The following is a 12,107-nucleotide window of genomic DNA, read 5'->3' on the forward strand; positions in this document are numbered from 1 at the left end:
CTGATGCTGGATTTGAATTGAGATCCTCCCAACTCCAGGGCCGGTGTTCTAGCTACTGCACCACCTGCTCCACAAAAATACCTTTCATAAGAGAAGGCAGGATGATATGGTGGAGGGTCTGCTGAATTTGAAGTCAGAGAACCTAGCCTCTGCTATTTACTACTAGCGGGACATTGGGCAGCACACCTCTGCTGCTTCTATTTCCCAATCTATATGATGAGGGTGTCCCTTCCAATGCTAAATCTCTAATCCTATGGTTCTGGTTTGGAGATTTCCAAGCACTTTGAATATTAAGAAGAGTCCCAGGTTTTCGTATTATGAGCAGTGTTACCATCAGACCACCTCAGGGAGAATCAGATGCTAATGTTCTTGCTGGTAACATGCCAGGCTGGGGCACAGTGACATGTTCCAGTTACTCATTCCACTGTTTATATCATCCCTATCCTCCAGCCTCCTCTGCAGCTTGGAAGACCAATCTTTCTGCTGCCTTTCTGATTTTTCATCAGCCTCCTAAAAGGCGGGAGGGGTAGGAGAAACAGGGATGGAGTGATTTTCCAGAGGAGGGAACTAGTTACATTTGCCCTGAATCTCCATGCATACCTCAGCCCCATCCAGATGTTATTTCAATTGTCCTCCAGAGGTAGCCAAGAAGAACAGGGAATGAAGTCAAAATATACAGCCTCAAAGCAGAGGGGCTGATCAGGGATCACTTTTTTAAAAAAATCACACTTTAGGCTCCAGCTGCAGCCAGAAGTTTGTCTGGCCAGGTGTTACAGGTCCCAGTCACCCAGGGACAAGGAGCTAGTACCGCGTAGCCAATGATATCTCTCCTCTAAGTCCTAACAGCAGGTCTGAGAGTGTGAGTAGCTCTTAGATCAGCGTGTGTGTGTGTGTGTGTGTGTGTGTGTGTGTGTGTGTGTGTGTGTGTGTGTGTGTGTGTGTGTTAGTCCTAGAGGAACAATGAACTGCCAGAGGAATTGATGTCTATCTTTCCCCTCCCCTCCCCAGAGAAATGAGGAGATTCACTCTCTAGGCTTGAAAAAGCAGCCCCCGTCAGTTACTGGCTATCTGCTAGCCACCAGCAAGTGATTACTATGTCTCTACGGAGTGAGCTAGCTGCCTCTGGCTGCTCTTGGCAATGCCTCTCACTTAGCTTACTGAGAAACCAGCCTTCCTTGGATTAATGCTGCTCGCTTCATCCCAAGGTTTGCCGCCTTTGCTGGCAATTTGAAATTCCCCTCCCATCTGGGTGGAGAGAAGCAGCTTATTTGCCCAGTCCTGGAGAAGACTCTTCTAAGGCACTGGGCTCTGAAATCTCTTCAATGGGTGATAAAATGGGGAATGTAGCTTGTGACTGGCCAGAGTGCTGAGGGTACTCTGCTTTTCTTCACCCACAGCCCATCCCTGACATCATAGGGTTTTTGTAGTTTTTCGGGATCCTAGTCACCTGCCAAGGACTCTTCAATCCATGGAGTTAGAACTGATCCCTTGCACAAAGCAGGCTACAGAGGAACTGAGATGAGCTGTCTGTCGGGAATCTGCTTGCTTTGGGGAAGAAAAGCCTGCTAGCTCTCTGCCTTCCAACTTCTACCCTGAGCCCTGACCCCATCCCAGCTCCTCCCAGGCAGCCTTCTCTGGCCAGTTTCCTGTGGGAGCCTCTCGCCACCTAATTTCATGGTAAGAGCTGATTGATTTCCTTCTTTTCTGCCTTAAATGGGGATTTGGTTGCCAAAGCCCACCCAGAGCAGCCATGGTGGGGTGAGAGCTGCCACATGCCTTTTGGAAACTCTGAATGCTTTCTGGTGGAGTTGAGAAGCTTAGTGGGTGAGCTCATCTCTGCTGTGCCCACAACACCCAGGTCTGACTACCCTCTGCACTTTCACAACTGGAGCCTGACAATTCCCACACCATTAGAAGGGAAGCTGCTGCAGGTATATCTCCTTCTAACCACTTAGTCCCTTTGTTCTATGGGCAGGCTCAGGGCTGCCTCCACCCTGGGACTGGTTCCTAACAGAAAGTAAATAAGAAGTCTTTGGATGAAAAACAGACTTTGGCCTTGGTGTCAGATTCATCTCAGGACACCCTTGAGGTGTGGTGACTTGTCTTCTGTCTCTTGTGGATTCCTGACTTGGCCTGGCCTGGGCTGCCTGCATGCCTCTTGATCACCATCTTAACTTCCTAGATTCTGATCTGCCACCAGCCCTAATCTCTGGTCCTGTGCACCTCCCTTCACCTGCAGCAGGCTCGCCTAATCCTGACCCTGCTCTCCTGTTGTCCATGATTCTGGCGTGATACTGTGACATGGAGCTGGGACATTTCCTAAATGTCACCTCCAATGACACCTTTGAAGGACCAGGGGACAGCAATGGCATCTTTATTACTTTCTTCCTGGGATGTGTCCTGGCCTTGATGTGTCTGGTGGGCACTATAGGCAATATCTACACCTTGGTGGTCATAAATTCCTCCATGAAGCTAGGAGGCTCCATGTACATTTATATCCTTAACCTGGCCCTGGCAGACCTCCTGTATCTGTCCACTATACCCTTTGTGGTCTGCACCTATTTTGCCAGGGATTGGTACTTTGGGGACATTGGCTGTAGGACCCTGTTCAGTCTGGACTTCCTTACTATGCATGCCAGTATCTTCATCCTCACTGTCATGAGCACTGAGAGATACTTGGCTGTGGTAAAACCCTTGGACACCATCAGCCGATCTAGGAACTACAGAAGAATGGTCACTGGCATCGTATGGCTGGTGTCCTTCCTCCTGGCCCTGCCCACCATGATCCTCATAGACCTTCGCACAAGCCATCGAGATGGGGTGACCAAGCACATGTGTCACCCAACTTGGCAGCTGGGGGCCTATAAGGTCTATCTCACCATCCTCTTCCACACCTGCATCCTGGCCCCTGGACTAGCCATCTGCTACCTGTATGGCAGGCTGGCCAGGACCTACTGGCAGTCCCAGACAACTGTTGTCTTTACTGCTGAGAGAACCAAGAGGTGCCCCCGGGAAAAGGTCCTTTACATGATCTTCAGCATCGTCCTCACCTATTGGATTTGCTTCATCCCCTTCTGGCTTTGGCAACTATTGAGCATCTATGACCAGCAGCCAGGGAGTAGTGCTGGCAACACTGAAGTCTATATCAACTTCGTTGTCACTTGTCTGGCCTACGGAAACAGCTGTATCAACCCCTTCCTCTATACTCTGCTCTCTAATAACTACAAGGAATATCTCCAGAGCCACCAGAAGAGTGATTTCTGTTTGTCTAAACTCAGGAGCAAGAGGTCTAAGTTCTCTGGGAGCCTTGGGCAAACAGAGACCATGGCCGTTGCCCAGATCAAGGGAACGCTCTGCCAGGCCAGCTCTGTATGAGCGGTGAGTTGTTTCATGAGAAGGCACTGTGGGAGATTAAAACAAACAAACAAACAAAACTTGTCTCAGACCTCCCCAATCTAGTTGGGAAGACAGTTATATTTTCCAAGATAGTAGAAAAAATACTGGTGTAGAAAACAGGAAACTAACTCTCACTGGGACTCCAACTATCTGGGTGACCTAGGACAAGTCATCTACCATCTCTGGACCTCATCTCCTTTATAAGTAGAATAAGAGGGCTGGACTAAAAGACTAAAGACCCCTTCCAGCTTTCACATTCTGCAATCCTAGGAAAAAGGGTCATGCACTGTATTACATTGTTGAGATCTATCCTGTTTTAAATGTATATAAATAATAGAAGAGGTTTATGGCTATTCTCAGCAATACAATGATCCAAGACAATCCCAAAGGACTCATGATAAAAAATGCTATCCACCTCCACAGAAAGAACTGATGTTGTCTGAATACAGATTGAAGCATACTATTTTTCACTTCCTTCCTTCCTTCCTTTCTTTCTCCTTCTTTCTTAAGTCTTCTTGTACAAAATGACAAATACGAAAATGTTTTCATGATTGTACACGCATAACCTTTAATGGATTACTTACCATCTCGGGGGGGGGAGGGAAGAGAGGGAGGGATAGAATTTGGAACTCAAAACTTAGAAAAAAGAATGTTAAAATTGTTTTTACATGTAATTGGCGGGGGGGGGGAATGAAATATTGTTTAAAAAATAAAAGCAATAATGTTCAAACTCCAGGTCAGGTAAACTTTCAAACATGAGAGTTTGAAACTATGCTTAGGTTGAAGGACAGCTTCAAAAGGCCAGGCATACTTGGGATTCAATAACTCATCATTAATCATGAGCAGAAATTATAGTGGTTTTTGTTGCAGGTGTGTGATATGGGGGAGGGAGCAGGGCGAAGTACCCTAAAATCTTTGTTTTCTTGACATTTTATAGTCCAAAAGTTTCATAATTTCTGAAAAGGTATTTTATATGTATACACACACACACACACACACATATATACACACATATTTGTTTCCTCATAAGGGTAGTATAGTGAAGTAGAGAGTAATATTTTCCCCTTATCAAAATTAGATAAGATGATAAAGTTTCTTTCTAGTTCTATATTTATGATATTGATCAATACTCTCAATATTTCATAACTTCTTCCTTTTTGGCTCTTGCTTGTACATTATGCTGAAATTGTAGCCTGGGATTGCATCTCAGGATATGTGGTATCACTGGTGTTAATTTTTGATAAATAAGAATATAAGAAGTTTAGTCTTTTACATGCTAGAGACTAGCCACCCTGGGACGATTTACCCAGATGAATGGCCACAAGAATTTCCCATCCCTCTCTCTCTTCTTTCTCCTTTCCCTGGACTTGCTGCTGCTGGGGAGACCTTAGCCTGAAGGGCCAATCCAAACTGAGGTTAAGGTGGCAGAGCTGGCTGGGATGATGGAAGAGGAAGAGGAGAGGATGAGCATCCCTTCCTCCTCCTCCCCACTGTCATTTTCATAGCTGGCCTCTTCAAGAAGCCTCCCTAGCTCTCACTACCGCCACCCCTTCCAACATCCACCGTAAAGACTCCGCTCCTTTCCTGTGAATTATTGCCCCAGTAATACAGCTGAATCTGCCCATTCTTTGTGAACGAAGTCCCTCCATCTCCTCTCCAGTTGGGTGGATGCCATCAAGGTTTAGGTTGTCCTTATCTTTTGCTTGGATTATTGCAGTGGTCTCCTGACTGGTCTCCTTACCCTACCTCTATCCAATGCTTCTCTAATCTAGGCTCCAGACAGCTGCCTCAATCATCTCCTTAATTCAGAGGTCTGACTATATTGCTCTTTTGCTCCAAAACCTTCGATGGCTCCGTGTTGCCTATGCAAGCTAAGCCTAGCATTCAAGTATCTCTCTTATTTGCATATAGTTGTTTGCATGTTGTCTCTCTCATTAGACTGTGAGCTCCTTGAGAGCAGGGGTTGTCTTTTGCCTTTCTTTGCATCCCCAGCACTTAGCTCAGTGCCAAGCGCATAGTAGGCACTGAATAAATGCTATCTGACTGACTGACTGATCCTCCTTTTTTTTTTTTCTTTCCAGACTCTCTTTCATACCTCTTTCCACACACAACTGTTGCTGATCTTACCCTGCTAATGGCTGGCTCGGCCCTATTTGTGCAGGGGTGGGGAACTTCAGGCCTCGAGGCCGCATGTGGCCCTTTGACTGAGTCCAAACTTCACAGAACAAGATGAAGTCAAAGGGCCGCTCTGGAGGACCTAAAGGGCCACATGCGGTCTCAAGGCTGCAGGCTCCCCACCACTGGTATAGGGTGTCCCCCAGGCCTGGATCGCATCTCTGCCTGTTGAAATCTTTCCCTATGTTCTAGGCCTAACCCAGGTACCAATCTCCTCCACAAAGCCTCCTGAGATCTATTCTCTCCTCACCACTACTCCACCCAACTTAAAAGTGATTTCTCCCTCCTCAGATTTTCTTGGAGCATCGTGAATCATGCTTTTTTCTATACAGTTCATCCCTTCCCGTTAGACTGTGTGGTCCTCAAGAGCAATAAACAAATAAATAAATAAATAAATAAACCATTCTCCCCCTGCACCTAGCACAGTGCTTTACTTAGACTTTGCAGATTTAAAATAAATTTCTGTTGGATTATTCAGTTGGATCACCTTCTTTTATTACTGTCTGACCCTATTTGGCAGATGTAAGTGGGAAAAAAAAAAGGGGTAGTGTGGAACATACATGGATTCTTAACACTTATGCTGAGTGCTTCTGAGACAAGTGGGAAATTCAAAGATCTATCTTTGAGGAAATGATATGGTATGTTATCTGGAATCACAGGGCCCAGTTCATATCCTACCTTAAATGCTTACAGCCTCTGTGACCTTGGGTGAGTCATTGAATCTCCTTGGGCCTCAGTTTCCTCATCTGTAAAACAAGAAGGCTGGGCTAGGTGACCTCAAAGGTCCCTTCCAGCTCGAGATCCAGGATCCTCTAACAGATACAATTTCCATTTCCTAGAAGCTTATGGCTGAGCTAGGGAAATAAGATATTCATACAAACATAGCAACCAGACTAATTCTTCCCACTACTTTCACTAGACAGAAGGGGTGGAAGTTGTGTTTAATCAGTAGCTATGGCCGGGGCCCTGTTTAGGATGTTTGGAGAGGCTCTGGAGGGTAAGGGTGGTGGCAACATTAATACAGGTGAGATCAGTTTACTGTGACATTCCAGGGCAACTGAAAGGGGAAAAGAAATCATAAAAGGGCAGCCTGAGAGCAGGTGTGTGGGGGTGGAAGATGGGAGGTACAGTCTTGACCTCTTTACCTTGGTGATAGGGGAAGTAGGGAGTTTATGATAATAATAGTAACTGACATTAATAGAGGGGTTAAGATTGACAAAGCATTTTATGTATCTCATTTGAATCTAACAACACTGTGAGGTAGGTGCTTGAACGTGGAGTTATAGGACAAAATCCTCTGCAAACCATAGGTCGTGAGTCTAGTGCCTGGGACATAGCAAGGACCGCTATCGTAAATGTTTGTTGACTGACTGGCTGACCAAAGGAATGAATGAATGGAGGTGTTATGATTAATAAACTTTTCCTCTGCAGAAATAGCTACAGCTATCTTTAACCAATTTTCTCAACCACTGTCTACAAAGTTGTCTTCTCAGACTTGAATGTACTGAAGTTCAGGCTGAGATTACCTCTGCCCTTTAACCTCTTTTTTTGGACTCTTTTGTGAATTGCCTTGTCCTCTGCAGCCTCCCCTGGATCTCTTAATTCAATCGTCCCTCTGACATATACCCCTGTGACCATGGGCAAGTCAGTGGAAAAGACTATCTTGCAGCAACAGGCGTTTCTTCCCTGGGAGCTCCCTATGCCAATCATAGGTGTTCACATTTGCTACATAGTATTATAATATGACTATTTACACATAGTCGTATTAGATCTCAATTTTGATGTTTTTCATGTTAATGATGTACATCACAAATGTTTGTATACCTTATTTACTTCACTAAGGCTGTAATTATTTTATTTTATTTTTTATTGGTGGTTAGGGGCAGAATAAAGGTCAGAAAAGGAAAACAAGAGTGTGACATGTTGCTGAGGAAAGTATGAGAAAGGTCACAGTGTCTCTCATAATTCTGCAGCCATCACAGAAGCTGCTATTTGCATAAAAGTCTTTTAGAATTCTCTAGCCAGCCCTGAATTTGCTATTTTGTATAGAACAGAGGGGCTGCTGGGATGAGGTTAAAATACACTGATTTTTCAATTTCTTTTCACTTTGAGGAAATAGAGACCTAAAGAGGTTTACTATCAGCCAGAGGATGTGATGTCTTTTTTTTTTTTTATAATTTTCTTTTTTTCCCCCCTTTTTTAAGGCAATTGGGGTTAAGTGACTTGCCCAAGGTCACACAGCTAGTAAGTCACAAGTGTTTGGTCTAAGGCCAGATTTGAACTCAGGTCTTCCTGACTTCAGGGCCGGTACCAGGCCAGTACTGGTCCTGGAGTTAGGAGGACTTGAATTCAAATCCAGCCTCAGACACATGATACTCACTAGCTGTGTGACCCTGGGTAAGTCACTTAACCCCATTTCCTAGCCAAAAAAAAAAGGAATAAAAATGGATTTCTAACCATAAGTTAGATGACATTACCAAATATCTTACTCTATAACTATCCAATGATTTCTACTCTAATTCAGCATCAGCGGCTTACTAAGCTCCTTATCCTAAAGGACGCTCTTCATTTGCTTGTTTTAGTCTAATCTCATATGCATCTTTGGGTCTTATATACTCTATCAACTTCTTTAAGAGACTAGCACTATGCATCACAAGATAAGAGAGTTTCACCCTTTTATGTCTAAAGGTAATTTCGAGAAATGGTATACACTTGCTGAACTTCCTTGCCACCAGCAAATTGCTTCTCTGGTCTTTGACAGAATCCCTACCATGTGATTCAGGATTTTCATACTTAAATAACTTACCAGTCCAAAAGCTGGTCCTTTAAGGCTTCTCAGCTGTGGGCCCCATTTTTCTACATTATTCCCTTGCCAATGCAGTATAGCCAGTTCCCACTTAGTGTGAATAATGAATCCTATGAAGTGGTCACCTGTGTTCAAATTTACACCCTTCAAAATTACAGCTATTTAAAATATGAGTAATTAGTTCCAGCCCATTGAAAAATATGCAGCGAGAATTTCAAATAATGTGACTACTTTGTGGTATTTGTTATTCTCACTAATTCAGTTGTATGATGAATCCAAGATTCTATCGGTTCTCTCCCAGGAGAACATGGGTCAGTTACTGAGAAATTACCATCTGGGTATGATTATGCTCATTTTACAGATGAGGAAACTGAGGCTTAGGAAGGTTAAGTGATTTGCCCATGGTCACACAGCTAGTAAATGTCTAGTAGAAGTGGGGGAAGATATGAACCTGAATTTTCCTGACTCCAAATCCAGCACTATTACTGGTTTCATTTTACAGATGAGGAAACTGAGCCTTTGAGAAGCTAAGACACATGCCCATGGCCACATGGCTTGTAAGTGTGTGTATTCAAAGGTTGATCTTCTGATCTTCATCTTCCAGTCCACTGCTCTATACATTATGATATGAGCCTCGGGTCTTATTTAATACCACCCGGGAGTGTGAATTATACTGCAACCTCACAGCGTTGTTGGGAAAAAAAGTGCTTTGCAAACCTTGTAGCATCATAGAAATTGGAGCTGTTATTATGAATCATTGCCCAGCCTCTGAGGCAGCAACAGGCTGAGGAGATTAGGGGAGAGGGACAAATCTCAGATGATCACATTAATTTGTTGTGCCCTTGAGGCAGCTCTGGCTGTGACTTCTGAGGAGTTATTTACACTCCCTTAACACCCCAGAAAACTTTGGGGTGAAAAGGAGGAGAGCTAAAGAGTAGGGAAGGAAGACAACACTCATTCTGAGTGGGTGTGGACAGCAGGAAGGAAAGAGGATAACACAAACACCGTCTGGATTTATTGGTTGAATCTCTTCTGGCTGTCGGAGCTCCAAGAATGACTTAATACCTGGCAGTCCCTTCTCGCAGCAAAACAGTATCCACTGTTCTCAGTTCAACTTTGGACTGAGAGCGCTCTCTAGGGGCCCTAGGGCTCCTTGGTCACTGGGGATGTGGAACAGTCCCATGCCAATTGCTTCACATCACAGAATTTAAAGTTGGAAGGGGGACCTTAGATACCTTCTAATGCAACTGCCTCCTTTTACATGTATGTATAGATAGATAAATAGATAGATAGATAGACAGATAGAGGAAATCATCTTGACCAGGCAATGTCATCAGCCAGTGCCAAACAGGGGGCTTGGTTAGGACAGAAGTGGTAAGATGAGAATTTTTAAGTTCCTGAAATCAAAATGAGGGTAGGTGGGGAGATCAAAGCTGAGACAAAAGCCAAGGCTCTCCCCTGCCCTGGCTCCCTTCCATCAATACCTTCTCAAGGGTACAGTTGGTATATTGTCTCCTCCTCACTTCCAGGCACTCAATTTTCTCAGTCCTGAACTGGGTATTTTATAGATGACCCACAGGACACAACCCAGTTTCCTCAGTCAATTGGAACATGTTCCTGTGCAAGATCATCACTACAATTGATAAAAGACTTTTTCTTTACTTAGTCTAAAGTCTATGATTGATTGGAGTGTCAAGATGCTAACCCTGATACTTTTACCAGGTATTTTTACCTGGTTAAAGTATCAGGGTTAGCATCTTGACACTTACTTTAAATGTTGGTGGGATGATTTGATTGACTTATTCTATTGACTCCTTCCCTTTACATACAGATAAAGTAAATTGAGGCCCAGGAAAAGTTAGTTACTTGCCCAAGGACACATAGTAAGTAGCAAAGCCAGAATTTGAACCCAGATTCTCTAACTTCAATGCTCTTTTTATTTGCTGTTTGTTCATAGAAACCTAGAATGTCAAAACCAAAAAGGTCTTCAGAAATCACCTAGGAAAATGCTCTAATTTTACAGTATAGGAAGCCAAGGCCTAGGAAGTTCTAAACAACAGTGATAATAATAATAATAAATTATATTAATTATTATATTATTACACTATATATAATATACTGTAATAATATAATAATAATTATAATAATAATAATAACAATGGCATTTATTTAGCCATTTGAGGTTTACAAAGTGCTTTGCATATAGTAATTTGATCCTCACAAAATCCCTGTATAGGGGCAGCTAGGTTGTGCAGTGGATAGAGCACCAGCCATGAAGTCAGGAGGACCTGAGTTCAAATCTGACCTCAGACCAAACAGCTGACACTTACTAGCTGTGTGACCCTGGGCAAGTCACTTAACCCCAATTGCCTAAAAACCAAACAAACAAAAAAATCCCTGTATAGTAGATACTATTATTATCTGTTTTGCAGATGAAGAAACTGAGGCTGAAAAAGGTTAAGTGATTTGCCCCACTAGTATCTGAGGAAGGATTTGAACTGAGGTCTTCCTGACTCTAAGTCCAATACTCTACCTGCAAGCCACCTAGTTGCCTTAATGTAAAACAGAGGTATTAACACTATTGCCCTACCTGTTGTAAGAATCAAACTAGAGGATGCAACAGCTAATACTACTTCTGGAGAGATTCTGAAAGTTGAGCAGAGCCAAGAACTGGTTCTGTTAATGGCTGTCTTGGGGTACAGGCAGCCATGCTTTCCCTCAAGTGTCCCAAGAGGAGAGTTCTTGGGCTCAGCTTTAGAGAGCAAATGGTGTAACTGCTCAAAGATGGCCTCTGTGGAAAGGGTATACCATATCCATAAATGATAGAAGCTCCTGGAGGAGTGTCTATTTCTCTTGAACTCCAGCTGTTTGGCTAGAAAAGGGATTAGTGCCTATACAGTTTGAACCCTAGAATCGAGGCCTGAGGGTTTCCCAGAACAATCTACCCTTCTAGCGAGAGAAGGGAATTTTCTGGTCAGTACCAGTCTCAGGGAGTGCCTCTTTAGCAATTCCAAGTCTGAGAGTTTGGAGATTCAATTGAACAAGCATTTAAGAGAAGGGATATTTCATTTCCTGGGCAGTGGGACTCTTCATAAGAATTCCTGGTGCTGAGAATGAAAGCAATAAGGGACTACAGCTACAGCATAGGGGAGCAAGGGACCTGACCTTTGCTTTCTGCTATTACCATGAGTTATTCAAATGGTTCTGATATTATGTCTTTTCAGTAACCTCAGGTGCATTTCACTTCCAAGCAAACATGTCCTTAGGTTGGTAAAATAAGGCTGAAAGCCTATATAGCTAGAATTTAATGATTTAGGTTTCTAGTATGAAGATGAATGTCTATTAACACCAAGTACACTTCTCCTCTGAGGGGAGTGCAAACCACACGATAAAATTGATCCTAGAGGATTATGTGTATGCCTGTGGAAAGCTTTGCTCACTGGGCAATTGGAGGGCTACCTCACCAGAAACCCCAAGATCATTGCCCTTTTGAGGATAGGTGCTATGATTCTGGAGGGCCCTGGGGAAAATGGGACTCCCTAGAGAGGGAGGAGAATTGCAGTGATTGCTGAGGGATTACAGTGAATCCTTTTATGTGTTTTTTGCATATTCCAGGGGTTGATATAAAGGCTTTCCTGTACCTATCATGGATGCTTTGTTACCTGCAATGTTTGTATGCAAGAGTATTTAACTGATGGTTAAGTGTTTAGTGTGAGATTTGCACTTCAGA

The 12,107-nt window shown here is 43.6% G+C and overlaps 1 protein-coding gene across 1 annotated transcript; it reads left to right on the top strand.

Moving 5' to 3' along the window:
• Positions 1-2,301: 2,301 nt before the first annotated feature.
• On the top strand, positions 2,302-3,937 carry UTS2R (urotensin 2 receptor). The gene has a single exon (XM_021008534.2). It carries the CDS (start codon positions 2,302-2,304, stop codon positions 3,373-3,375), a length of 1,074 nt encoding a protein of 357 aa, XP_020864193.1. The 3' UTR covers positions 3,376-3,937.
• Positions 3,938-12,107: the final 8,170 nt, after the last annotated feature.

This window comes from Phascolarctos cinereus, unplaced genomic scaffold, assembly GCF_003287225.1.
Source record: "Phascolarctos cinereus isolate Bilbo 61053 unplaced genomic scaffold, phaCin_HiC Scaffold_4;HRSCAF=312, whole genome shotgun sequence".
NCBI classification, from domain to species: Eukaryota; Metazoa; Chordata; class Mammalia; order Diprotodontia; family Phascolarctidae; genus Phascolarctos; species Phascolarctos cinereus.

What these genes read in the sequence shown, in the direction of transcription:
- UTS2R (XM_021008534.2), top strand. Translation starts at nt 2,302, where the DNA reads ATGGAGCTGGGACATTTCCTAAATGTCACCTCCAATGACACCTTTGAA.